Consider the following 27,556-nt stretch of genomic DNA (forward strand, 5'->3'; position numbering starts at 1 on the left):
CTGTACTCCACTTTCGCTTTTCGTCAAAGTGAAAGTAAACAGTTCTTCGTGCTGCAGGTGTGATCGTGTTTATCTGCGTGTTTGAACTAAGAAAGCTGGACGTGACAGTAGTCCCGTTACATCTAAAACCCAGGGACAGGTGAGTGAGTCTGTTTTTAAAGTAACTACACGCGTTCTAACAGAAGTTGTACTGTTTGCGAATGTTTGGTGTGGGGAGTTTCAGTGGTGGTTCACACTTGAGCCGCTGTGTATCTCCATGACAGCCTGACAGAGGCACAACACAAGTCTGTCTATTCCTGGTGTTACAGTACATGTGTTTGGAGCAGGAAAACAAGGGGACAAAATGAATGGGACTATATGGACGTTTGATAAAATGAGTAAATCCATTTTGCTTTCCACACGGGGAATGAACCTTTGTGATGAAATGCAATATGGAATAATATTACAGGTACAATCATGGCAGTCATAACCTGCTGTTTTTAGAAATCCTTAAGAGGTGACAAATGATCCCCCCCTTTAAGCCTTTACAGAATACAGATTATGCAACGATCCAAAAATAAACATGCATAAAATATCACCAATTGAACTAAAATTGGAAAGAGAGATCTTTTGTATGTTTATTGTGTATATTTATATTGGGGATATAAATACATTTAATAGGAGCCAGTTATCAGTGCAGTAATGACAAAGTAGCTGTCTTTTCCTTTGATTTTCTCATAATTTATACTGTAAAATCTCTTGAAACTTGACATACAGGCACCGTGAACAAGAGCGAGGTGCATTACTTCGAGGTTCACTCACGGTGAATCCAGCTGCGGAACTCCTGCTGTGTTGATATCATTGGATTCTCCTGACTCTCTATGGACTTTGTACCAGGGGGCCAGGCAGAGAAAGTCTGCAGATGTTCACACATGCACCTCCTCCAGAGAAAGATAGGCAGGAACCACAGAGTTCAGTGCATGTGTGTGAAAGTGATGAGGAAGTGAACTTATATGACTCTGGAAAAATATATTCATGGAAACTGCACTGGTTGGCAGAGGCATGCAACTGTAGTGTGGTAATAGTTTCCTATCCATTCATGGTGATCTGTTTTTCAGTCTACGAGGTTTGTGATTTCCAGCACTCAGTATCTAGTTTTTCTACTGTATCTGTTACGACTTGTTTATCCTCCTCTTTTTGTTCTTTGTTTCCCTTTCACACACCATCATGTCTTGTCGCCAGTACCCCCACCCCACACACAAACACACACACACACACAGACCCCACAGACATGGCCGAAGGGAATGAAGACTACCCTCAAGGGTCCAGCAGGGAGGGTGACGAACCTTACAGAGCTGACAAATGCTTAGTCAGCTCAAGTCAGGCCATCTCCTCCTCCTCCTGCACTGGGGATGGAAGAAGTACACCAGGAGGTGAAGGAGAGCAGAGGGAGCAGGACACTGCATCCTGTTCCCTGCTGGGCAACCTAAAGCAGTGCCACAAGAAGCTGGGTCAACTGACCTTCAGCAGGACGCACACCGTCCTCATCAATGTAAGAATCAATCCTTTTCTTCTTCCTTGCAATTTTATATGTAGCATTATCTGTTTTTTTTCTAATTTCCTCCTGCACACTCAGTAATAAGAGTGGCATCAGGTCACAAAGATCTTTACAAGTAATAACCACCAACACAGGTTTGCAGGTTTGATTCGTAGACTCCTGAGCCCAGTCTGACAAGGTCTCAGCAACGTCCACATCCCAACAAGGATGGACAAGTTGTGCCTGAGACTGCTTGTTGTGCACTGCAAATACAGTCGATTCCTTAAGGTTGTTGTTGAACATGACCGTGTGGTTTTTCTCGCAGGTGCCCATCTTTAATGCTTCAAAACAACTTCTGCCCGAGGAAGGGAGAAACATGTGGCACAGTAGCTTTGTGAAGATGCCGTTTTCGCCAGCGAGTGTCGTAACCATCAAGACCGGCTTGAAGAAGGTGTGTTTGAGGCAACACGATGTTTGTTGTCCTCTTAACTGATGAAACATGTAATCTTGTCAGAGAATGTAAATGTATTTAAATAGCACTTTTCTAGTGTTAGCCACCACTCAAAGCTTTAAGGTACAGTTTTGCCATTCACACCCACATTCATTCAGTGCATCTATGCTCAGCACCTTTCCTATGAGAACAGTACAGCCATCAGGGGCAATTTTGGGTTCTGCAATTTGCTCAAGGACACTTTGGAATGCGGAATGTGAAAGAGTGGGATTGCACCACCAAAAGCCTGTTAAGAGGACGACCTGCTCTCCCCTGAGCCAAAGCCGCCCAAAATGTTTGTTGTACCTCTTGGCTAGTTTACTTAGTGAAGTATATTTCGGTCCCCAAACATGTTTAAACAAAGAATGCAACTGGCAACCCAAATAGGCCCCAAAATGAATTAAATCAAACAGAAACAGACTAGCTTTCTATTTTTTAATAATTATATTTAAATCTCTTTTGTGTATTTATTAGTCATCTTGTTTTTGACCATTTTCTAAACATTAAAAGCCTTTGCAGTCAGGTCTCGTAGACATTAGAATGAGTTAGCTGAGGAGACCAGGGCAGCAAACTGTTTAACAGTAATTTAAACGATGAGACTAACCCACTTGTTTCAAACTGCTTTTCTAGTAATTTAACTTTACTTGTGCAATGCCTGTTGTAAACCTTGGAATGGGCTTTTTATTCTTTGTTGCAGTTCTCTAACTGTAATTACTCTTCAAAATCTTTCAGCTCTTGTTTCAACACAATCTACTTTGTAGGACTTGCCATTGTCCATAAGACACTCCACCTCACCATAGAACCTCTGACGCCACTAGTGTTTCGATGGTGTAATTGCAGCGTGACTCACACTCACCTACGCACAACTTCGAGGCTACGTGCATACCTACGGCGTAGCTTCGACTTTGAAGCAGGACTTAATGCAGCTCGTAGCTTTCTTTCTGGAACTGCAAAAGTGAACTGCAGTGATCAGGCCATGGCAAGTAAAGAGTGGCTGCTGGATCTGAAGCTGCACCACCACTGCTGCACAAAGAGCTGTTCACCTGTTAATTCAAAGTTGTTATGATATGATTTGTTTAAAGTGTTTATTAGTTTGTTTTAGACGATGACATATAATAATTTAAAGACATGCGGCGCAGTTTATACACATTTATATTGAATTGATCCTCTCTGTCCACAGCAGCCCACCCAGGTGTGTAGGTGGGAAATTATCATCAAGAATCTGGACAGTCTGGCCAGTAAGAAAGAAATAGGAGTTGAAGATGTTGAGGTACGTGAGCAGCCTTCGCATGTTTTTGATTACATAAATACATCCACACATATATTTTTTATATTTGTGCCATACCAACGCATTTGGCCCATCCGTTTCTAGGATGACAACAATTTACAAAACATACATTCTTAAAGATAAAAAAATTGTGAAAGAAAAAATAAAGAAAAGGTGCACCCACAAAAAGAAAGAAAAATCGAAAGTAATCCTAGATTAACTTGTTATTGACAGAATTATAAAATGTCTAGAAATTAACACTAAATACAGATAAATATTTGCCTTGTAAACCTCCTTTCTCCCATATCACTTTCTGTGGACTTTCTCCGTCTGACCACCGAGTTTAAAGTCTGCAGAAAGTCCAGAGGAGCAGATGTGAGAACTCAGCAGGAGTGTGCATGATGATGAAATTCTGACACGCTACAGATGCAAGAACAAACAAAACAACAGAAAGAATACAAATATGAATAATGTGAAAACAACGGTCACACACGTGGAAATCACCGTCAAAGAAGACAAAAAGAAACCTCTGGAGAAAGTCCGGATTTAACTCTCTGGAGTTCCTCCGCAGGTCATGTCTGAATGTGACATCAAATTTTCATCCTTACATATTCAAATTCTGTCTGTCTTTAGAAAGTTATCATCAAGTGTAACCCGCAATATAAAGATGAGTGGATGTTTGATGCCCTCTACTCCTTCGTCAAGGTCAGTGTCCATTAGTTTACCTCAGATCAGCTTTGTGACTGGATGTCTAAACCCTCTAATGATCAGGAGTGGATCACATTGACTTTCTAGTGTATCCCGAAAGAAGAAAACTACTTCCACACGCTGTTTCCAAAGATGGCAGCATTGGCTCTGAGCCTCCCCCTGCATGTGAAGAAGGTAATGTAACTTCCTGGATCTGTTGACTCTGCGTTTAACTCATGTTGATGATGAGGGTGATGGGCGTGTGTCCGTGTTTTCAGGCCATCCCGCTGCTTCAGACGGGGCACAGCGCGGCCATCACTCTGTCGCAGGTCCAGATATCCTGCCTGCTGGCTAACGCGTTTTTCTGCACCTTCCCACATCGCAACACATCCAGACCCAACGCAGAGTACCACAACTACCCCACCATTAACTTCAACAGGCAAAACAGACCCACAGTCTCACTTTTCTGAACACAAACTCCTGTACACTCTCTCCACCGTGTGAACTGTGTTTGAGCCAATTGTTAATTCTCATTCTGGATGCAGGCTTTTCGGAAACTGGTCAGAACGAAAGAAAGAAAAGCTGAGGGCCATCATGCATTATTTCAATGTGGTTACGGATGAAAGTAAGTTGCTGCTAAACCCTCTTTTCAGCTCCCTGTGTGAGACGTCTCGGTAAAATCCCTGCTATTCACATCTTCACAGACACTAAACCACAAGGACTGGTGACGTTTGAGAGGCGTTGCTTGAGAGAGTCAGAGTTGCCGAGCTGGAGAAGGTAGTAACTTATGTTTTGTATTTTACACAGAATTTAAAAACCCAGAATTACAAAGTGCTTTGTATTATAAGACAGATAATTGAAGTCAACACATTATAAGATATAATCAAACGGGTAAGATCAGATGTTTACATAATCAATCAATCAATCAATCAAATTTTATTTGTATAGCCCATATTCACAAATCACAATTTGTCTCATCAGGCTTTAACAAGGTGTGACATCCTCTGCCCTTAACCCTCAACATCAGTAAGGAAGAACTACAACAAAAAACCCTTTTAACAGTGGAAAAGAACGTATAAACCTCAGAGAGGTTGTGTGAGGGATCCCTCTCCCAGGACAGACAGAAGTGTAATAGATGCCACGTGTAACAGAGAATGTCAGAGAAATAAGAGTAATTACAGCATTGGTTAGAGTAAATAGTTTGCAGCATGATGGAAGGTACATTACACATGTATAATGAAAGATTATATAATAATGAAATGACCTCTACAAAAACATATTTTAGAAACAAAAGTTATGTGATGTAATTGTCAGTACAATAAAAACAAAGTGTGTGTATATATATAAATGAAAAGGCAGTGCCGTATTTGAAGCAGTAAAGAGGATATCAGGACCAAGGAGGCCAGGTGGCAGGGTTTTGTTCAGTCAATAATCGATTTGCAAAGTTTCTTTGGTTCGGATCAGAGGTTATATTTAACGATGGATGACATCACAGCTCCTGCTCCTCTCAAGTGAAGCCAAAGCACCTCTGTCAGCAGTACAGGTCGTAAAGTCCACCATCTCAGACATGGAGTAGTAGTGATTGAGTTTGAGATGGACTTGGTCTGAATGTGTCTGACTTGATCCACCGTCGTGATCTGCCTGTGCCTGAAGGGGTGAAAAAACACAGACATCAATTGAGCACTTGTTACTTCTCGTAGCGTCAGTGAGATGAGAACCACGACTGAAGTTGCAGCTTTTGCTTTATTTTTCAGCAGATGAATGAGATGCTTTGAAATCCCTGTTTTTGCACAAAGAATACAATGAACAATGAAGGTGACTGAGAACTTTCTTTCAGCTGAACAATTAAACTATAGTGTAAGAGAGATTCAGTTCATCACTCTCTGGAGAGAAATAAACAGAGGGAACATTTTGCTTCTGTAGTAACCACCACATTAGAAACACAAAATAAGAAACAGATAGTATTACAGAAACAAACCTATGTATATATAGTGATATATAGCTTTTCACACCTTACATTTATGGACACAAGGAGCAGAAGACATAAAAGAAGCCAAAAAAAACCAAGACACCTTATGAAGCCTTCAGCCAATCAGAGCAGAGTTGTGATGTCACAGAAGGCTGGATGAGAGCAACTGCACAGTCTGACTGCAGCCAGCTAGCTCCTCCGATGTTTAAAGTTCATTTGACATGGCGACGTTTTGCAGGGAAGTCGGACAAAAGTTCTAACCAGCATGCATTGTGTTAAGACCAGCATGCTCTTGATCCTCATGTGCAAAATGTCAGCGTTCATATCATCATATCAGGGATATTCTGGCTTGATTTCTGGATATTTGCAGCTGGACAAAGTGGAGATGCATCATGCATCTTTGAAGACACTCTATGCTTCAGACAAGTAAACATGCTGTAGCAATAATCAAGGCCAGAGGAGTTACAACTTTATTTTCATTTTTAAAGGATAAAATAGAATGAGGGAGGGACAACTTTGCATCATTGGCATAACAGTAAAAAGTCAGAATCCACTGGGATTCATCGTCAGGGGACCATGAATGAACATTTTCTGCTAATTCATCAAATAAATATATGACATCACACTGAACAAGGTAAAACTTGGGGGAACTGGTTGCACTGGAGGAGAAATAAAGTCATCACTCAATCCTCTGAGGACAATGAGAGCTGGTGCAAAATTTAATGGCACGTTTTTTTCTTTTTTGGGGGGGTGGGAGAAGCTGCGAGGAGACGCTGTCCAGGCTGCATGTGACTTCAAAAGGCAGTATCGAGGCCAACAGTGCAGGGCTGTTACAGGTAAACGCAACACAAAGCAACTAACAGTCAGCTGTTACAGAATGAACTTTATATATGTGTGTGTGTGTGTGTGTGTGCAGGTGGATTTTGCTTCCTGTTTGATTGGCGGAGGTGTGCTGGGCTCTGGACTGGTGCAGGAGGAGATCTTGTTCCTTATGAATCCAGAGCTGATTGTTTCCCGCCTCTTCACTGAGCGACTGGCGGACAACGAGTGTCTGATTGTTACAGGTATAGCGATGAAATGATTTGTTGGTTAATGGACAAGTCGGGAGATTGAATCAACAATCTCAGTTTTGATGCAGTAATCGAGCAAAATGAAGTCATATCGAGCAAAAACATTCAAATGCCTTTTTCTGTGTAAACTGAAATTCTTTGGGTTTTCGATTGTTTTTTACAGATCAATTACTTATTAGCTATTTTCCCAAGTCAGGGGAAGCATCATATCACCCACACAGCAATGTCACAAGGGTGTGTCCCCCCCACTCCCCAAAGAAAGAGTGAAAAGAAAAGAATTATAAAAGAAAGTGAGAGATAAAAAACTATTAAGAGAAGCAAGAAAGAAACAACAGCAAAGCAGAAAAACTAAACAGCATAAATATATACATATATATATATATATCCTGGGGATCCCCTTATCCCACCTTAGTGTCTCATAACCTCTGAAAACATAAACCATATTCATACATCAAATCTTTGTTGAAATTGCTAATTTCTTCCACCATTCCAGAAGTTTGTCAATAATAGTTCATTCCAGAGAGCAGGTGTCATTAAGCAATATTACTAGACATAACACTGGAGACATTACTCCAGAATCTGGTGACCTCCGGGCACTGCCAGACCATATGAAAAAAGGTGCCAGTGGTGTTGTCCTGACAAAAATCGCACAATGGATTTGCTCTAAATTTTATTTCTTGCCGTCTTCAGGGTGTGAGTCAGGCCCTGCGATTACAGTTATAGTTATTTCTAGTGAATCATTTGATCATTCGAGCTGAGATTCCCAGACATAGTGAGAAGTGTTAAAAGATGGAGTAACACAATGTTGATTTTGGTCTTTTCATGTTCACAACAATAAAGAATATACGATGACACCAGCCTCACAGTTTACATCGACTTCTCTGTCTCAGGCTCTCAGCAGTTCAGCCAATACACTGGTTTCGGAGGCAGCTTCGAGTGGATGGGGCCTCATGAAGACAACCTGGAGCGGTATGAGCGGGCGCTTTATGGATTTCACATTTACAGCTTGTTTTTCTGAAATGTGATATTATCTTTGCAGAGATGAATGGGGGCGGCTGCAGAGGCACATCTTAGCCATTGACGCTCTGCACTTCAAACACACAAAGGAGCAGTACAGTATGCTCAAGGTCACACGAGAACTGAACAAGGTCCGGTTTGTCTTCACGTTTATTTACTTTTTGGAAGTGGGACATGATGCCGCTTTTTTTGGAATATTTAAAGATCTTGTATCCGTCCACTACTATTGTTGTGTGATTATATTTTGTGCCTGAAGGCATTCTGTGGATTTAAAGGATATGGGGACGATGAGCCTGACATCGCCACGGGCAAGTGGGGCTGTGGAGTCTACAACGGAGACCCTCAACTCAAAGGTTCTTAAACATTATGTGATCCCATCAGCTTATCACGAACAAATATATGATACATTTGTCATGAGCCTTTGACTTCTCTTTATTTTCAGCTGTGATCCAGCTGATGGCGGCAGCAAAGGCCAGGAGAGGACTGGCCTTCTTCACCTTCGATGATGAAGAACTGGCAAACGGCCTGCAGCAGATCTATCACCTGCTGGTCAAAGAAGGGATTACAGTTGGTGAGAGTCCCCCCCCCCCCCCCCCCCCCAATACTTTCAAATGTTGTTTATTGGCCGGTGAATTCTTTTCAAATTGCTTCTTCACAGGGAAACTGTACAGACTTCTGGAGGACTACTGTGCCGTTCAGCAGGCCCTCGGCGTCTCGCATGAGAATCTGCTTGATTTCATCAGAGACAACATCAGGTGTTCCAGAAGTCAGCTGTGAAGTCAGATTCATATTCATGTCTGCATGTGGTTTGCAAACTTCTTCATTATTATTAATGTTTAAACATATTCAAAATTACATCTAGGTTCACTGACAGAGGCCAAGAGCCGTAGTCACTTAACATGTTAAAGTGGTAGTTCACCGAAAATTAAAAATTCACTCATCATCTACTCACCACTATGCCGATGGAGGGGTGGGTGAAGTATTTGAGTCCACAAAACACTTTTGGACTTTCAGGGGTAAATACAGCTTAGTGGTGAGTAGGTATTGACTAAAGTTTCACTTTTTGGTGAACTATCCCTTTAAAGGTGCAGTGTGTAGAATTTTGTGATATCTAGTGTTGAAATTGCATGTTGCAGCTGAACACCCCTCACCTCACCCTCTCCTTCCAAACATGAAGAACATGTGGCAGCTTCAGTTGTTATAAAAACCCAAAAGGTGTTTAGTTTGTTCAGTCTGGACTAATGTAAAAAAAACATGGCAGCCTCCGTAGAGAGGACCCCCTCCATGTAAATATAAAGTATTTAAATATAAAGGGTCTTTTCTGGGGTAAAGAAAATACAAAATACAATTTAGATGAAATGAACTAGTGAAAACATCAGGAGGATTATTCTACATCACATTTCTGCCAATAGTTTCCTTTCACCTAAATTTTACACACTGGACCTTTGAGGCAAGAAGTAGCTCCATCTCAACTTTCAGACACTTACATTTTTAGTCTAAGAGCGATCCACAAAGCATTTATGATCTTTTAGCTGCTTTAACTGTGAGTCAGCGAGAAATTAGTGTCAATCCAAAGAACTAATGATTCCCAATGTGTCTGCTCCAGCAGAATTACACCTTATCCAGCCTGTTGGTGTTTAGAGAAATGCAACAATAAATAACTTTTAAAGTCATATTTTTATCTGTAAACTCCCCAGACCAGAGCCCCCAGGTTTCACGTTTATTTGTCCTTCCAGCCATACCTGTAAAAAATACAGAGGATTAAAACATTTATATAAAAACAAAAAAGCAGCAGTTTTCAAAGTGCAATAACTATGTAGTGCAATCGAGTGCCTGAGTTCAAATGATTTAAAATAATACTAAAAAACACCCCCATCCTTTCTCTGACAGTTTATTAAGTGTGCAATAATTACTAATTAAATATGTATAGTGAAAAGTGATTTCATGACAAATGTCAGATTATTGAGTAAAATCACTTTAAAATAACCACATTAAAGTCTAAGGATTTGTTTAATCACCTGAAAAAATATCCAGTTTTATCATTTGTTGTTCAATAAAATATACATGAATAAATTACCCCTGTGAAAAATCTGTTGAAAAGAGACCAGCGGCTGTATATGCACATCTTATCGTACCAGTGCAAATTGTCCTCAAATGCCTCTAAACGTCTCCTCCTGTGTATAAAGTCAGTGTCTCAGGTGTCTGGATTCAGGGGTTCTCAAACATTTCAGCCCATCACCCCCAAAATAAAAGGATGCAGCCTCCAATATCCCAGCTGTGATGAAGCAAACTGAAGATATTGATTTGATCTTGTTTGGGACAAAGAAATCAGGACGAGTTGCAGAAGGATGATTTTTATTTACATGATTTTATTTTTTTAAATATAATTTAAAATGTATATTTATAATAATTATGACCAAAATATGGTACTTGTAATTCTTCTTAAACTGTATTCGATTTCTCCAACCTTCATGTTACGATCCCCCCTGGAAGGTTGTGACCCCTAGTTTGGGAATCACTAGTCTGGATTGTGATATTATTCTGCTCTATAAATCCAACTTTAAACCAAAAACGTTGTCTGTTTTGTTTCAAGTGGATGTTGTGGTTGTTAGTTACTGTGCAGTGCTGATTTACACTGACCCCCTGAACCCTGCTCTTCTGCAAACACTAAACAAATCTTTATGTCGAAAACACTAAAACATACACCATATGAAAATAAATACATCTTTCAATTCTGAGGAGCTGAGGATTCTCGTGTCTTTACATACGCCAAGATTACTTTTATTATCAAAAGAAAAAGTTAAAATTCAAGTTATCTGTTACATTTGGCACAAACAGATGTTGAGGGACGGTCAGGGAACTGTAAATAGGAAATGGGAAGAATTCAAACAGAAAATATAAAAAGTAGGCAAAGAGGTGAGTTAAGTCAAACAGTGGGGCCTCCTCCCTGAGAACTCACCGGTGACATTGCTCAATTTGTCAAAAATGTTTTACTTCCGAGATGTCACATTTTTATGATTGATATAGAGCCACAGGTTCCATATAGGTCATAGGTTAGAGCAGGGTTGAGTAGCTGTCCTCGTCACACTGTTAAGACACATTCTTTAACATAGCCATGATAATCCAGTTAGAATTATTGGGAAATACAGCACACTTTAGATTAATGTGTAAACTCTATAACCTATAATACTGTACACTGTCATTTTTACACTTCGGTTTTTGAACAGATTAAACACCTGAGGTATAACTATAACTATAAAAGACAGGGCCCGGCTTCCTGTTCCCCCGCTTCCAGTCTCTGTGCTAAGCTGAGGTGAGCAGCAGATATAAAAACATCTTCTCTTCCAAGAGTCAGCGAGAAATTAATAAGCTTATTTTTCTGTTCCTTTAAAAAGATCTTGATTTTCATGATTTTCAGCATTTCCTCACAGTCCCGGAGCAGGTTGCAATTATTTCGAAATGAGTAAAAACCTTAAAAAATCAAACACGTAAGCTAAATCTCTTAGTCTACAAAATTCATGTTGTATAAAGTAATACATTCAATGCAGATTATCTCATAGTTTTTTTTCCTACTAGTGTCTATCACTGTGAACATGAGGTCTTCATAGTAACAGTGTTTAAAGTCAGTCAGTCATTGTGCGTCAGGTCTGATATGTGAAGAGTGAGGAAAAAAAGGGAGGGAGGACTGGACCAGTCACTACACTTTTCCTGCGAACGCCTCCACATCGAACGCTGTGTCCAGTAAACGGTGCAGCTCCATGAGGTGAGTTTGTTTGTTCCCCGTAGCTGGAGCTGCTGCGGGATCACGGCCAGCATACCTGCACACACACACACACACACACACACACACACACACACACACACACACGCCGTTAACAGTAATACATTCACAGTCGACTGAAATACTTGGTTTGCTGTTCACTATGTAAGTAAGAGCTCACCAGATGGGGCGAGTATGGTTGACGGTGGTTCTGATACGGGGCTTGACGTAGTCATAGTAACCCTGATTCTTGTGCTCCTCCTGACACCAAACGAGATCAGCGTTTGCATAGCGGTCAGTCTCTGCTTTCACCAGATCGAAGGGGAACGGTGAGAGCTGAAAAGAGAAGAAAAATCAAGTATTAAGATTTCAAACAAGTTGTGAAAGTGCTTTTCTAGTCTTGACAGTAAAGTTTTTTGGTATTCACCCATTTATTCATCCAGTGCATCTGTAGGCAGAACTTCTTTATTTCTGTTTCAACCTTTTTTCTCTTTCAGGGGCAATTGGGGGTCACTATATTGACCAAGCATGTGGAATGGGGAAGACTGGGGTCAAACCGACGACCCCTCTGACTGAGGAAGTGAAAGTTTTATTTCGGGGGTCAACATATCACTCCACTTCATTTGTTTTTTCATGCAGTTCAGGGACATTCCATAGTGCAGCAACTGACCGACAGGAGGACTCACTGGCAACACTCCAAGATGGAGCGCACAATAAAAAACAAACCTCACTAAACAAAGATCATATCACAATAATTATAGTGCCAAAAAATATTGTGGACATGAAAGTAAATCAACAAGGTAATTAGAAACTAGAACAGTGGCTGTAAAAGACTTTGAGAGACACTTACTTACTTTCTTGTCCTTTTCTTTTCCCACAGTTTTGTTACCTTAAAGATTTTAGCTGCAGACAAGTCTCTTCAAAACAGACTCGTCTATCAGTCAGTTTGAATTATCTGTGCCTAATGACTGTGAGGGCTTTACTTTTTAAGTTAATCATTTACCCTCCTGCATCACTGCTTATCTATGAAAGGTTTTATGGTAAATTGGCCTGTACATTGAAAACATCTTGTTCTGGAACAAAGTGTGCGACGGACAACATCACCATCGAAAAAATGATGGACACATTCCCTTTCTGAGGTTTATTTCACCAGATATTTCCAGCAAGCCTACAGGCTGAAGTTTCAACAGAACATGGCGGCATTGGGTGTTGTCGTCATTGAGTTTCAGTGAATAACATTACCTGTTCAATGCGGACAACAACTACAGCATCGTCCATGCCTCTGTTCTTGCGTTCCCGGGTCAGTTCGTAGTAAATCTTTCCGCTGCAGAAGATGACTCTCTTCACCTTCTCTGGGATGGCAGCTGCAGGCCCGTCATCTGGGATTATACGCTTAAAGTGGGTGCCTGCAGGATGGGAAACGTACATTCAAACTCACACACAGAGGAATGGTAGTGTTTGTTTTCTTCTTTTTTTTATCTTGAACTGCTAGCACTTTTTTAAATGTCAGCACTCACCCAGCAGCATGTCATCAAAGCTGGACCTGGCCTCGGGGTGGCGCAGCAACGACTTGGGTGTGAACACAATCAGCTAGTGGTAAAGAAATAAAAAGGTGGCGCAGAAAAGGTTCAGTGACTTGAACTACATTATCTCGTGTGCTGAGTCACAGTGTGTCGAGTGCACCACTTACAGGTTTCCTGAAGGGCTGCAGGATCTGTCTGCGGAGAACATGGAAGAGGTTTGCAGGAGTGGAGCAGTTGACAACGATCCAGTTACAGTCGTAGAGCTGACGTACCGCTATGTCCTCTGACAGTTTCTGACAAACAGTCCAAATTCAGAAGTAAGTCAAGCATTCACTTATCTGGCAGTGTACCTTTAATCCTGCTGTATGTTTTGAAACTGAGAATGTGAGGAGGGAAAATGATGTTGTTATACATTCAACAGTATCAGTGTTCTACGTCTTCTTCATTCTCGGCATCTTTAAAGGTTTGTTGAGTAATCTATCTGCTGTTCCTGCTCACGGTGTAGAAGTACAGAACATAATCATTGGATTCATTTGATAAAACTTTCAAGATTTTTCTAACTTCTGACTGGATTTATGTGGCCAATCACTGACATTTTTCTCCTTATCCTAAAACTTCTAAGGATCTACTGCTCCATCCTTTTATATAACCAACAAGAATTACCGCCCTGCGCTTTTATGCCTCCGTCAGCCAGTTAAAGGTCACAGCGACTGTGACCTTTAACCATAGAAATCTAATCAGTTTATCCACGAGTCAAATGCAACATTTGTACAATATTTGAAAAAATGTCCTAAGGTGATCTTGAGGTATTGTGTCACAACAATGTGACAGACAACCCAAAACATAATGCCTCCGACCACTGGCTGTCCCTGTCAAAGGGGAAAGAACTGGATCTGATCTGACTGAGCCAAATACAGAGGTTATCCTATGTGGTAAACTGTCAGTATTGTGTCCTGCAGACTCACAGGGAAAACATCAGGGTCATCGTTGCACATCTGTAGAAACCTTTCAGGACGGGCAGACGAGTGCTCTGGGCCCTAAGAGAAGGATGGAGCAACAGAAACCCAAATGACAATTGTTACATTTTTGCATCAACTGAGCTCATTCAGACCGAGAGAGAGCAACGACGAATGTGACCGATCAACTTTTCACAGTTCCTACCATTCCCTCCATGCCGTGAGGAAGCAGCAACACAATGCCGTTGTGTCGGACCCACTTGGCCTGACCTGAGCTGATAAACTGGTCAATGATGCACTGAGCTGTGTTATGAAAATCTCCAAACTGGGCCTCCCACAGGACCAGGGCGTTGGGACTGGCCATTGCAAAGCCCAATTCAAAACCTGCACGCAGGGGAGAACAAAACAGATGCAAAACAGAACAGGTTCAGTGATGAGCAACGTGACGTAATCTCAACATTTTGTAGAGACAAAATGCTTTTATTTATACAAACATATCACTTCACATAACACTGAATTATGTAATGAAGGTTTCAAGCCGAGAGACATCAACAAATTGTGTTTTTTGGCATCTGAACTTCAGTGCAGGAAAAGTGCAACTGTCCCCTCAAAGGATTGTGTTTCTGCACACTTCAGTAGAGTCTGCTTTCTCCAGTAAACTGATTCCATACTGGAATTGGGGTAGAGGATTATAGATACTGGATTTCCTCAGGTAGAATTTCCTGGAGAACAATAATTTCACCTGTATTTATGTGCATGTGTGTGTGTGTGTGTGTGTGTGTGTGTTTGCGTTTGCATATGCATAGTCAGGTTTGAAAAATGCACGATAAAACACTGCAAACAGAGAGAGAGACTGAACGAGGAAAGAGAGGTCATTCAAGTCTGAATAATTTGTTCTCCACTGCTGAACATTTGAGTGTTTTATTTATTTCAGGCACTTTGTGCTGAGGCTTCATACAAGGAAGTCAGGAAATGAGTCATGAGTCAACTATTAAGTTACTGATCTGAGGAGTTATATTGTAACTGGGTTCCTGTTCTCCACATTCCCCAATTAAATGCTTTTACCTGATTAATTTGAGTAAACTAATCATTAATATAAATCTTATGGTGATGCCAAAGGAAAAAAATCAGCATGGTCATTAATCCTCCAGGGACCTTAAATGTCTGAACTAAATTTAATGGCAATCCTTAAAATAAATATTGACATATTCCAGTCTGGACCAAGGCCATACCTTGAGCCATGGCACCAGCGCAAAGGAAACCATCATTGATTTTCTCAATGTCTGTTGCCAACTTTTAAGATCTCTGTGGCCGTGCTGCCCATCCTGAGGACAGTTACGCCCTAATGGATGGTTCAAATATACTACAGCAACTGAGTAATCGATGAGGGTTTGTGTATTCATACTACTCACCCAGTACTGCATATTCGGATAGAGAACTGTTGCAGACAGTGTAAGGAGCTTGATCAGGGGAGATGTGGTTCATGGGGATGCAGATCTTCTTGTCAACGTTCTGGTCGTGAAGAACATGGTGTCGATGGCTGTGAAGCAAATCAGAGAAAATATAATCTATATGTAATATAGTACAACTATCAATCATACTATGGAGTAGCCTTGATTACATCTGATTGTATGTATGTATCGCTTGTACCTGAATGTGCCCCTCTCCACATCCTGCCCACTGAGACGTACATGGATCCCGTCTTTGAGCAGAGAGCCGAAGGCCATGTACTCGCCGAGAGCCCAGTCACACACCCGCTGACTTACCATGTTTGCACGGCCCTTTAAAATACGACTCAGACCTAAAACATGAAAACATAGGCAGAGAGGAGTTGATTTTAAAAGAGCTGGACAGCAGGGAGAAGTCATTAAAAAAGGAAAAGAGAGCAGGACGTGCCTCCATGTATGGTGAAGTCCTCCACTGGGACAGAGGCAGCGATGTTCCCAATGTGGCCGAGTTCCTCTTCACTGATGCCAGTCGAAGGGCAGCTCATACTTTTTGGTTGACCCTCCAGAGTGAAAAAACCTTAACACACATGACAATGTTAGACACAGCTGAAGGAGAACACAAAACGTAGTTTTATCTGACCGACAATTAACAATAAAAATGATGATAGCAATGAAAATAAATTCGTTTTCACATAATTCTAATCCAATCAACAACAAAATTATTAAATTGCTCAAATTATTTTTTCCATTGTCCAAACAGAGAGGCTCATACCAGGCCATGGTGAGTCTAGCCAGTGTTTGATGTGAAGGATCTTTTTATCTTTGGAGCGAGCGTAAGCCTCCTCGCAGATTTTGTCGTACCCCGCCACTTCCTCCTGAAAGAGAAGGATGTGAGTTTGAGAAGAGCAACAGCTTGCAACCTACTAGTAGCTCTGTGGCGCCGTATCTCTGCCGCAAACTCCATTTATTATTCTTTTTGGTCCGTTTTAATTCCTAATGGACAGTACAATAAAACACAGCAGACCATACAGGCTATATAGAATACAGCAGAACTTAAAAGGACAGGATCACATTTATAGTTTAAAACAATACTGATACAGTTTTTGATTGCTGCAGCAAATACACACAAGTGTTAAGTCAAAGTTTATCTGAACTTAAAGGAGACATATTAGACTCATATCCAGGTTCACAATTTGAATTTGTGTTATTACTTGAAAAGGTTCAAGTGCTCTGATACACATCACTCTCCATTGCCCAGACTGCTCTTATTGGCCAGCCGACCCCCTCTGTTGTGTTTGACCGCTTTCAATGCGTGAAGGAAATGTCGGCCTCCACTCTGGCTTTTCATAGTTTTGTTAGGGGCGTGTCAGACTGTTTGGTCTGTATTTATATAGAACTTTTTTAGTCAAGTGCTTCACAGCAAAGTTTTTTTCCATTCACACACTTTCCTCTTTGAGAAGGAACAATTTGGGGTTCAGTATCTTGCCCAAGGACACTTCGGCATTTGAAATGGGGAAGACTGGGATTGAACTGCCGACCCTCTGGTGAGAGGACGACCGCTCTAACCCCTAGCCACTAGGTGAGCATTAGGCAAATGTAAGACATCATTATATAATGTAACATTGAGATTCCCCAGAAGTATAGGCCGGACTACTGACGAGGCATTTCAGGAGCATCCGGAGGAGTGTTTTCTGTCGGGGAGAGACGCTCCCTTTACCACAGACATTGGGCTATTTAACTTTGCAGAACTTTTACTTTAATTCACTAGAAGGAAAACTGAAAAGGCAAAATATGTCTGAGAATGTCCTTGGCCATTTTAGTGTAAAATCCCCCCTTTGAGCCACGATACCTCTATTGCAGCTCAACAAGTGACACTGTCCAACATGAAGAAAATAATGTGACACCAGAAAAGGTAGTTTGGAATCTATCCACCTGTTTGGAGTAACCCAGTCTGCTAATTATTAAATTTCGATTAACTTTGTATTACACTTGACACTTGTTTACATGACCTCAGGATCTTTTAATGGCCAGCGTGAACCTGAAGGAGTGATGAGAGCAAGCAAAGTTTCAGCAAAACAATCGTCACTGTCCTAAGTGCACCTGGTTGTTGTTTTAAGAAACTTGAAAAACCTGAACTAAACTGTTCAATCCCTCTCACACACACTTCCATTTCCACCACATCTGAAGAACTATTTGTGAGAGAGGATTGTCATGAATGAATGCAAAGGAGAGGTGGAAAAAGAACCGGAAACTCCAGACCGCCTGCATGCACAGTTGCAACCACATGAATTCCACAAGAGTGTAATCTATGGACTGAGAACTGAGCAACCTAAAAGCTTTTTTGTTGCACAGTTTTCATTGTGTCAGACTTTTACACCCTCCTGTTTCTCTCTTCTTGTGTTGTATTAATTTGCTTTTACATATTGTCAATTTGTCATGATGATGCCCTTCTTATTTTATGTAAGGAATGAAATGTGCTTTACAAATAACCGTGTCTTGTCTTCTTGCAGGTGCACATTCAGGTAGGTCGCTGTCAGTGACAGAATCTTACTCGCTGACAATGAAACCTGTGCTCACAAGAGGCCTAATTATAAATCTCATTATGAATTAAACTACATATAACAATTTTTATGACTGTGACGACCTCATTCATATGTACAGAAGGTGAAGTGATTTGATAATGAATCCGAGCTAAGGGGACACCAATTTCACAAGTGTCTGTTTCGTATTTTCACCTCGTATTCTTGTGCCGTGACGACTCCATCAGTGATGAGTTTTTCAGCAAACTTCTGCAGGACTCCTTTCTGCTTCTTGATCTGCTTGTACATCAGCGGCTGAGTAAACATGGGCTCATCCATCTCATTATGGCCGTTACGTCTGTAACACACCTAAGTGGAAAGACAACTGTTCAGCAAGCTTTTCTAAGGACATACACTGTAAAAACACGACAGCATCAGCACCTCAAATTTCCTGAACAAACCGTTTTCGATAATTGGGTCCACACATTGTTTTTAATGAATGAATGGATGAATCAGTTAATAACAGACTTTGCCTTTCACAAATGAAAAATTGGCCAGAGATCGTCAGAGCGAGATGTGTTTACAACAACATCAAAATCATTTAACGTGTCTTTCTTTTTCAGTTTATGTCATCAGCCTGTTAGAAACATCATCATCATGCCCACTTCTTGTGAGTTCTCCAGAAATAATCCTGCTGTGTTCTCACAAGGGCTGACTCATTCATTCTCCAGAGTTCTTACTATGTCCACAAAGTCTGCAGCAACTGACATTTGTTCTCAAATACTGCTCCTCAGTGCTGTCATATATTCAACAAGTTGACACAAGAACAACTCTGTCTCTGTTTTGTATGTAAGTAGACAACTGTTTGCTTTACATATTTACAGTATTAACATGATTGTGTGTATTTGCTGTTTGTCCAAAACTTCACCACAACGAAACACAAGAATTTCTCGTCTGTGACCCACCTTTAAAAAAACCTGTGAGTACCCTGAGATTTTAACGGACGACAACATGCCAAATAATGTTTGCATTCATGTAAGTCATTTAAACAGAACTTTAGTGTAGTATAAACGGGACGCAATGTTAGATAATACATGAAAAACAGAGTATTTCTGTTTATCACTCACCAGGTCTACAACGACATCTTTGTGGAAGGTGTTCCTCCACTCAGCTGCAACATTGCACACGTACATCACAGCCTCCGGATCATCTGCATTGACGTGAAAAATGGGAGCATTTACGACCCGTGCTACATCTGTGGGGTAAGGAGAGGACCGTGCCATCCTGGGGTCTGTAGTGAAACCAATCTGTGGGGATGAGAGGAGAATGTGGTATAAACTTTGGCAGCCAGCAGCAATGTTAAATCCTCTCCTCTGCTTAAAACAGAGCTGCGTGCCTGCTGACTAACAGACGATTGTAGCCTGAGTGTACCTGGTTATTAACCACCACGTGGATGGTGCCATGGGTGGTGTAGGAGGGCAGGTCAGACAGGTGGAACGTCTCGTACACGATGCCCTGGCCTGCAAATGCAGCATCGCCGTGAAGCAGGATGGACATCACCTGCAAAATCATTAATCGGGTTTAAAACATGTCTGGAAAGCAACCACATGTGCAATCGTGTATGATGTGTATTCAGATTACCCTCTTGCCCTCCGTGTCCCCGCAGTAAAACTGTTCAGCCTTGGTCTTCCCCTGCACCACAGGGTCCACTGCTTCCAGGTGAGACGGGTTAGCCATGAGCGACATTGAGATGAGCCTCTCGCTGACCCGGTTCATGTGTTTGTGATACATCCCTAAATGATATTTCACATCACCAGATCCCTAAGAGCAGAAAATAAAGAAAGATGTGATGAAGCCATACAAGAAGTTACGTTTATCAAATAACATTTCTTAGCCAGGAACAGTGAATTCCATCACCATGTTTTACTTCTGTTTTAAAAATGAGATCCAAGGTTTTAAATGAGTGAGCTTCAGAGGTACTGTTCAGGTATCTGTTTCCCTCTGCTTCCAGTCTTTACTGAGCTATAACCATAAACTGACTAGAGACATTTTCAGACATAAACTCCAGAATTGAGTCTGGATTTTCTCTTGAGGTTTCCTTTCACACATGAAACGGCGCAGCAGGATATTCTCTGATCAAGCCCATCCACAACAACCGAAATCTCCGAAGTGTGCAAGAGAGGGGTGGTGCAGCAGCAGGCAGAGGCAGGATCTAATGTTATCAATTCATGTGTTTTTCTTTACAGCACATCAACACCACATCAAATGAATCCTGCGGAGGATCTCCTGCTGTGACTTTTTCTGACTTTCAGTCCCTCTGGAGAACATCCGGAGTTTATCTGGACTTCAGAGCATGTCTGACAGCAGCTCAAACAACTATAATGCCCTCTTTCTTGAAAAACTTCAGCTAGTTCCAAAGTCTGGTGCCTTAGATTTCAGATCTTTTAACTCCCAACCAACATCACCCCTGAGATCCTCTGGTGCTGGTAGTTTAATTGTTTCTATAACAGTCCACACAAGGAGTGAGGAGAACGATTTCAGCGACCGTCCAACAAGACTGTGGATCCACCTGCTCAGTTATATCAGCCACGTATTTTTATACCTTTTTACAATCTTTACTTTTATTTACATATTCTCAATGTGATTTTATTTTAATTTCAAATTGCAAAGAGCTTGGATATTATTCTTATAAATGTTTCTTCGCTCTGAAAGTCCTTTTCAAACCTCATCTGCAGCCTCTAGTTTGGAGTCAAATTGGCAGAAGATTTGATCCAGCTCTTTCCGGATGACATTAGCGAGCACATTCAGCCGACCTCTGAGGAGACACAAAAGGGGGAGAGACACGTGCATCACAAATTAACATTCAGCCTTCTTTTTTTTTTTACGGTATCACACATGATGTATGAGCTCTGTGTTTACCTGTGAGGCATCCCCATGATCACACTCTCCACTCCGTTCTGACTGGACTTGTCAATGATGGTCTTGAGGGCAGGGATGAGTGATTCGCAACCTTCCAGACCGAACCGCTTCTCCGATGACCACTTCCTCTGGAGAAACTCCTCAAATCTGTGAACAGGTGGTGGTGCTGCTGCTTCACACTGTGGTCTCAGAACATGTTTCCCCCAACCCACCAGGAAAAACCACCCCTTGCCCTCCGGCTGCTCCGCGTGCTTTTCCAGGTAATTACTGAGGAGTGTTGAGGAATGTAAAGGAACAGACAGACCTGGTGGATCGGATCATTCTGGCCAACAGAGTCCTCTTCTCCTCCAGACTAAAGTGCATGACTCCTGGTGTCTCAAACTTCTGTCTGATCCACTTGCATTGCTCCACGTCATTAATGAACATAAACTCTACTCCGATATGTTGACAGTAGGCCATCTAGAAAAGAGAGGGAGGTCAGTGTGTGTGGAGGAGTCTAATCTTACATCCTGATATATGAAGTAGGTATCAACTTAGAATTCCTTCTAGCTCTTAGCAGAAGTATTACATATTACTGAAATTATTTGATCTAATATATGATACAGAATTTATCTGATTAGATTTTACAATTTAATTTGTTAGATTGGTCCTACTTTGTCAGCTCTCAAGTTTATAATTGTACATTTTTTTCCTATTAGTTTCATTATCTTCGGTATCGACATCAAACATTGTCACCGTTATATTGATGGGGCTGCATTACTGCCTGATGCTACACATTTTAGAATAAAATAATTTCAGGTATTTTACCTCAAGGCGGTGTATAATCTCTCTAAGTGGCAGAGTGGTCTCGTCGCCGCCGATGAAGCAGGTAGTGGGAAGGCGGAACACCTTGTCCAGGTCGGACTCTGCCAGCCCATATAAACCTGTTGTGAACAAGTGGGGGAGAGGCCCGGCCAAACGAACACAGGCATTCAAACCAGGCCAATGTGGGGGTGGGAAGCGGGGGGGGGAAGAGTGCAGAAAAAGATGAGACCGCGGGACAGACATGTTACCACTGCTAAGAGAGAGAAAGGATATAGAAAAGTTTGAGAAACAACACTGAATTCAAGATTTCTGGGACAAGATTCAGGAATTTGGTTTCACTTTCTTTAACATTGTGATAAAGCATTCTTTGACATTTTCATTGATTTCCCGGGGAACTCATGAATCCCAATGACAAAAATCAGGCTTAGGGGTCAAAGTGCTCTGTATCACCTGGCTAACCTGCCAGATGAGATCAATGCATGTCCTATACCCTCCATTAAATCTCCCTTAAAACAAACTGGGAACTAAGAGGCAATTATAAAGAAATTGTAAACCTTTAAAACAAGTGTTTTATTGCTTTGTTTTCCTTCTTCCTTTTACAGATTAGACACTCCTGATAACATATGTGACCATAAACTGAAGGTTTACCAGCTTCTAAGGATGTTGTGTGAGGTCTGGGCTGCAACTTTCAATATATACAACATACATCATTGTCTTAAATTGCCATTTACTTGATTTATTTTGATAACTGTCTTTTAGATTCTCTAAATTCCTGGATTTTACTCATAAAATGTCCAGAAGCCCACAATTATAATTTAAGGGTACTTGCATGTTATGAAGGAAAATAAATTCTCTCAGTTAAGAAGCTGGGACCAATGAATCATTGAAAGTTTAATAAAATGTTTACTTAAATGACTAATTGATTATCAAAACAGTATGTTCATATCCAATGTTTTATCTTTAAAGAAGGAAATAATACATTTGTACTTTAATGTAATATCCGAGACTAAGAACTCAGAACATGTCATGTAACCAAATCAAATCTTTTGTGTTTTAGTTTCTCCCTAGCACAGTTGTGACTGGTCTCTGTTTGCCCTAGCAATCTGTAAATGTGATAGATTTCCATTCAAAATGAAACAGAAGGTGTATTAAAGGGACAGTCTGGCTGAAAGCAAACTGTGTTTGCACGTCTATATTCTGAGGAGGGTAGATACAGTAGAGGGTGGCTCCTTCGGATTCACAGAATGTGATGTTGTGTTCGAAACCAAACAGAGATAAGACAATGTGATGAAGCAGAGGAGGGGAGAGAACATGGTTGTATCTAAGTCTGTGTTTGCACATCTCTGTCGGCATATTAGTACACAGTGCTGTTACAGGAGGGATCTTTAGACTTTCCTCCCCCCTCTGGGAGCCGCCCTACACATAAAAACATGTGTTCCATGAGGTTTCAAAGAGAAGAGGCTGGACGATCCATTGATCGTAATCAAGCAGTGTCTGCCTGCAATCTAATCACAGAAACATTTTGATGAAGCAGACAAAGACACATCTGTGTAAGTCCTGCTGAGCAAAGGTTAACAGGGGCCAGCATGCACACTCACACTCACACACACACACACACACACAAAAGCATTAACACCCCCTGAAAGTCACATACACACCATTGATAATGGTTTTTGATAAAGCTGTGATTAATGCATTTATTAATGGTTAATACCTAGTAATAATCCATTTATAGAACATCCCAATGCAGTATGTGTGACATGTGGACAGAAAGAGCTGTCTGTAATGCTTTTTGAGAGACGTTTTCATTCTGCTGTTTGAATGAAGACTCTTGTGCATCACAGTGCCCTGTTTCAATTTTCACACAAACTCAACAAGTCATCAGGTTTGCCATTTAAAATGTAAGCACAAGATTAATAAAGGCATTTGACCTGCTCCAGCCACCTTTAAATGCCAATACATCACAGGTTCAGTGCACCAAGTCTGCAGTGTTAAAAACTTAGCAGCAGTTTGCAAATGGATTTTAGACCAGTTGTCCTGCAGCTCTTGTTTCAGAAGATATGTGGTCAAAAAGTCAAAAAACAAGAAAAGATAACGTTTTCCCCAAGAAGAAACCAGAACCAACCAACAAGGAGGACACTATAGGCTAATGAGAAATCCCAGGGAATCTACATTCAAGATTTGAGGGACTTGTCCTACCTTGAGCCGTCAGAATACAAAGACGTTCTTTATAATGAGAGAACTCTGGAGGCATGGAGAGACACAAACACACATACTGTAGGTTAAGTATCGCACAAAGCTTCTCATATTGTCGTTCAGGCTGATCTCTGTGAACCTCATCGCCACCAGAACCCGTTGAAACTGAACAATACCTCTATAAACTGTGGAAACATCCTATTACAACTCATAACAATCCCCTGTTTTTGAACTCAGAGGCCCAGCCTTTTCATTCTGCACAATAATAGCATGCTGCAGGCGTGCATCACACAACAGCCAGCTCCCACGCTTTCCAAATTGTTTCAACTCTTTGCACTGTTGTGATAAAGCTGACAAGTCTGTGTTTAGTTAACAAGGTAATGAAAGTGAGAAAACCATGTACTTCATGTGCCAAACAAGACAGCTGAGCAACCACTGAATTTAAAGTAAGTAATTAAGAAGAGCATAATAATATTCTTCATTTCAAAAATAAGAATAACCTGATTATTTCCCAATTCTTCAACTTGTTAGCTATAAAGAATTTGTTTTGTGGACTATGGAGCATGTTGTCTTATCTCTTCAGAGACCATAACTTGCCCTACAAGACTGTATGTGCTGCCTTGCTAGGGCAATACCTGTAGCCCTGCTTGTTGCTCTATGACACTTTACCAGCCAAATGCTAACATCTGCATGCTAACAAGCTCACAGTCTCTACAACTGTATACAGCCCCATCAGCTCTGAAACTTGCAACCACGAAGAACAGCACGTTGTCTTATCTGGTTTCCTCAGACCACAACTTACTATACAGAGTGTGCTGATAACACAGGTGTGACACCTAATGTGACTTATTAGGGCACAACTCTGACAGTGACATCATGAACTGGTCCACATTACATGAATAAAAGACCACATGAAATTACAAAGATAAATTGCGTCTGTTTGTAATAAAGAATTGTTCCCTACTAAAGAGAAAAACATCAAATTCATCCAGGCACTGCATGTGATACATGATTACTCCCCTTCTGCAGGCTGGACAATTTGCACCGCACAATTTCAACACACTTCTACTCTGATACATTTCAGAGAGAATCCTTGTGCAACAACAACATGCGACTGAGTTACAATGCCCGTGCAGGCAGTGTGGGTGCTCTTATTTGATTACATGGGCGCTGAAATTGAAAAGCATCGCGATCCAAGTCCCACACGCAGCCAGTGTGACCGGGTGCATTCACTGCTGGTGGATGTTCATTTGCAAAGTGACGCACTGGTTAAAATGGCGATGGACAATAATACGGGCTATAGAGAAAACTTTTAGGGCTACAGCCCCGGGTGCCCAAGCCAGGCGACACCCATGTATCTGACGGATAGGTGTAGATTCCAGGTCTGCAGCTATAATCGTTATATATATATATATGTGAATGTAAAGGGTCCAGGCTATAAGGTGAGTCTCAAACTTACAGTATGTGCAAGGCGGGGTAAACTTAAGGTGGGTTCAGTATAAAAGGTGGGATGCCGATGGAGGAGGGGAGATTACTCCAGATAAGTAGGTGTGAATTAGTGGGTGTGTCGCAGCAATATAGGAGAAAGAAAACACCCGATTAAAGGTGGGGGATGAGACAATGGATGTAGCCTAAGAACTGGAGAGAACTAGTAAAAGGATTTGAAGAGAGGGAATCACAGGGAGAGGAAAGGATGGGGCAGAGCGGAAAAGATTTGTGAACATGTACACAGGTTTAGATTGCTCACCAACGTTCTGGAAACCAACAGCACACGGGGCATCGTCAAAGTCTACACAGCTGATGTCCAGGGGGTCCAACTTGGCTATGTGATGCCCTCGTACCTGAGCAAACATAAGAGCACATAGCTCATTGCATGTTCAAATGTTTAAATGGTCAGACTTTGTCAAAAAGTACCAGCTTGATTCTAGTTATCTGACTTTGTCTTTACTACCGACTACTTCCTGTAAGGTTTCCTTACATAAGTAATATGTAAGCACAATCGTAGACACAGATGTGGGGCAAAGGTAGCAAACAAGCTGCCAAAAGCAGAAGCACTGTTGGACAGATATATGATCTCCTGCCTGAGGCCAAAGTCCATTCAACAGGTCATCAGTTCATTCAACAAACTGATGAAAGCTTTACTTGAGTCAATTTTCAAGCTTTTACTACCTATATATTATATTTTATACTTATATATTATATTATGCAAATATACACGACAATTCTACTCATATTAATATCATAGGCAATTATTATAGAAACGACACCACATTTATAATACAGTTATAGGTGCGGTACTTAGAGAAATATAATCTCCTTCATCTTGGCCATCTGCAATATTTCAATGACATCTTAAGACATCAGGAATAATAGAAACAGTACTGTAGAATTCATGAATCTGAATGTGAACAATCATTACGAGGACTTAACGCTTTTTAACTTTTGTGTTTCGTTGACATTGGCTTTAATATCTGATTTCTTCTATCGTGACGTTATGTCCACTCAGAAGGTTACTTCGACAACATTGGCTTTAATTATGAGAAACATGTTAAAAACTGACATATCACAGTGAGAATCTGTTATGTTTGATCCAGGTTCAAAGCTAAGTTTCTAGAATCTACCATCAGTGCAGGTTACTGACCCTGTTTAGACCTGGGACTAAAATGTGTCTGTGGTGATCTGATACCAATTGGACAGCTCTAAGTTCAGGTGTGAATGCACCTAATTTACATTGAGGACATATTTAAGATCTGATCCCACAGACCGCATTAGAAGGTGGTCTGAGCCAAATGTGGCTGTGTGAACGCATATGTGTCCTGAGCCGCTTTGTCCCCGATCAGACCTGTTATTGACATCCATCCTCAGTGGTTTAATCACAAGTGGTCAGCTCTAATTTTAAGTCTAAAATCAATGCGTCCTGAGATCAGATCTGCACTTCTCAATGCACATACGTGGATTTGTTTGTGGCCACAATATCTACTCTCTCTCTCTCGACATCAGGCACAGCTGTAAACTGGGTAAACAATTTTTTTCTCACATGGCCTCCCTCGGACATTCTCCTGAGGTTTTACCATGGGACTGGCAGGAGAAACTCCGGAGAATATCCAGAGACTCTGACAAATGCATTCTCAAATACAGCCCCTCCAGCGACTGTTAGATTATTTGGAGTTCAGCGCAGGTCTGAAATCAACCAGAAATAGCATGTGTAGTTTACCTGGTATGCTCGTATGAGGGATTGTACTGCTAGATGATCCTTCACCAGCTTCTCCACATTGGGCTGAGCTCCCACCAATGTCTGGACACTGGCCAGTCCCTGAGAAGTCCCACTGATGGAAGGAGGGCTCTGGTAGGCCGCACCAGGCGGAGCCCCCGCATTAGCGTTGCGGAAAAATATATCCCAGGACTACAGGGAGAA

At 41.3% G+C, this 27,556-nt stretch overlaps 2 protein-coding genes across 4 annotated transcripts in view; one reads left to right on the forward strand and one right to left on the reverse strand.

The window, feature by feature from the left end:
* pargl (poly (ADP-ribose) glycohydrolase, like) lies at window positions 1–10,588 on the forward strand. 2 transcript variants are annotated; one of them, XM_020081877.2, is made up of 16 exons: window positions 1–139; window positions 1,222–1,531; window positions 1,842–1,967; window positions 3,187–3,276; window positions 3,907–3,978; window positions 4,069–4,155; window positions 4,239–4,399; window positions 4,506–4,585; window positions 4,665–4,737; window positions 6,690–6,765; window positions 6,846–6,993; window positions 7,890–7,968; window positions 8,039–8,147; window positions 8,273–8,369; window positions 8,459–8,587; window positions 8,675–10,588. In XM_020081877.2, the coding sequence occupies exons 2-16, from the start codon at window positions 1,271–1,273 to the stop codon at window positions 8,791–8,793; spliced, it is 1,707 nt and encodes a 568-aa protein (XP_019937436.2). In that variant the 5' UTR covers window positions 1–139; window positions 1,222–1,270; the 3' UTR covers window positions 8,794–10,588. The 2 variants fall into 2 exon arrangements, with proteins under 2 accessions (XP_019937436.2, XP_019937437.2); XM_020081878.2 differs by having other exon boundaries at window positions 3,190–3,276.
* The window catches only part of ogdhb (oxoglutarate dehydrogenase b), a 22,187-nt gene continuing 4,985 nt past the window's right edge, over window positions 10,355–27,556 (reverse strand). Inside the window, exons 2-23 of one of the 2 annotated variants that reach the window (XM_069513259.1) lie at window positions 27,356–27,544; window positions 25,889–25,982; window positions 24,145–24,189; window positions 21,949–22,064; window positions 21,446–21,600; window positions 21,142–21,288; window positions 20,947–21,037; window positions 19,864–20,043; window positions 19,654–19,782; window positions 19,350–19,529; window positions 18,439–18,591; window positions 16,476–16,578; window positions 16,152–16,280; window positions 15,906–16,056; window positions 15,668–15,795; window positions 14,461–14,639; window positions 14,265–14,336; window positions 13,467–13,592; window positions 13,294–13,366; window positions 13,019–13,182; window positions 11,958–12,112; window positions 10,355–11,834 (exon numbers count right to left, since the gene is read on the reverse strand). In XM_069513259.1, coding sequence (XP_069369360.1) covers window positions 11,714–11,834; window positions 11,958–12,112; window positions 13,019–13,182; window positions 13,294–13,366; window positions 13,467–13,592; window positions 14,265–14,336; window positions 14,461–14,639; window positions 15,668–15,795; window positions 15,906–16,056; window positions 16,152–16,280; window positions 16,476–16,578; window positions 18,439–18,591; window positions 19,350–19,529; window positions 19,654–19,782; window positions 19,864–20,043; window positions 20,947–21,037; window positions 21,142–21,288; window positions 21,446–21,600; window positions 21,949–22,064; window positions 24,145–24,189; window positions 25,889–25,982; window positions 27,356–27,544 — 2,880 coding nt within the window. In that variant the 3' untranslated portion in view covers window positions 10,355–11,713. The remainder of the gene's footprint in view (window positions 11,835–11,957; window positions 12,113–13,018; window positions 13,183–13,293; window positions 13,367–13,466; window positions 13,593–14,264; window positions 14,337–14,460; window positions 14,640–15,667; window positions 15,796–15,905; window positions 16,057–16,151; window positions 16,281–16,475; window positions 16,579–18,438; window positions 18,592–19,349; window positions 19,530–19,653; window positions 19,783–19,863; window positions 20,044–20,946; window positions 21,038–21,141; window positions 21,289–21,445; window positions 21,601–21,948; window positions 22,065–24,144; window positions 24,190–25,888; window positions 25,983–27,355; window positions 27,545–27,556) is intronic. The other variant, XM_020082476.2, reaches the window with a different exon arrangement.

The sequence above is a fragment of the Paralichthys olivaceus genome, chromosome 18 (genome assembly GCF_024713975.1).
Source record: "Paralichthys olivaceus isolate ysfri-2021 chromosome 18, ASM2471397v2, whole genome shotgun sequence".
Taxonomy (NCBI): domain Eukaryota; kingdom Metazoa; phylum Chordata; class Actinopteri; order Pleuronectiformes; family Paralichthyidae; genus Paralichthys; species Paralichthys olivaceus.

Bases quoted from the DNA above. Each gene is read 5' to 3' on its own strand.
- pargl (XM_020081877.2), top strand. From the start codon at position 1,271: ATGGCCGAAGGGAATGAAGACTACCCTCAAGGGTCCAGCAGGGAGGGT. The intron at 4,586-4,664 runs GTAAGTTGCTGC...ACATCTTCACAG, and splicing joins CAATGTGGTTACGGATGAAA to ACACTAAACCACAAGGACTG. The intron at 8,588-8,674 runs GTGAGAGTCCCC...GCTTCTTCACAG, and splicing joins CAAAGAAGGGATTACAGTTG to GGAAACTGTACAGACTTCTG.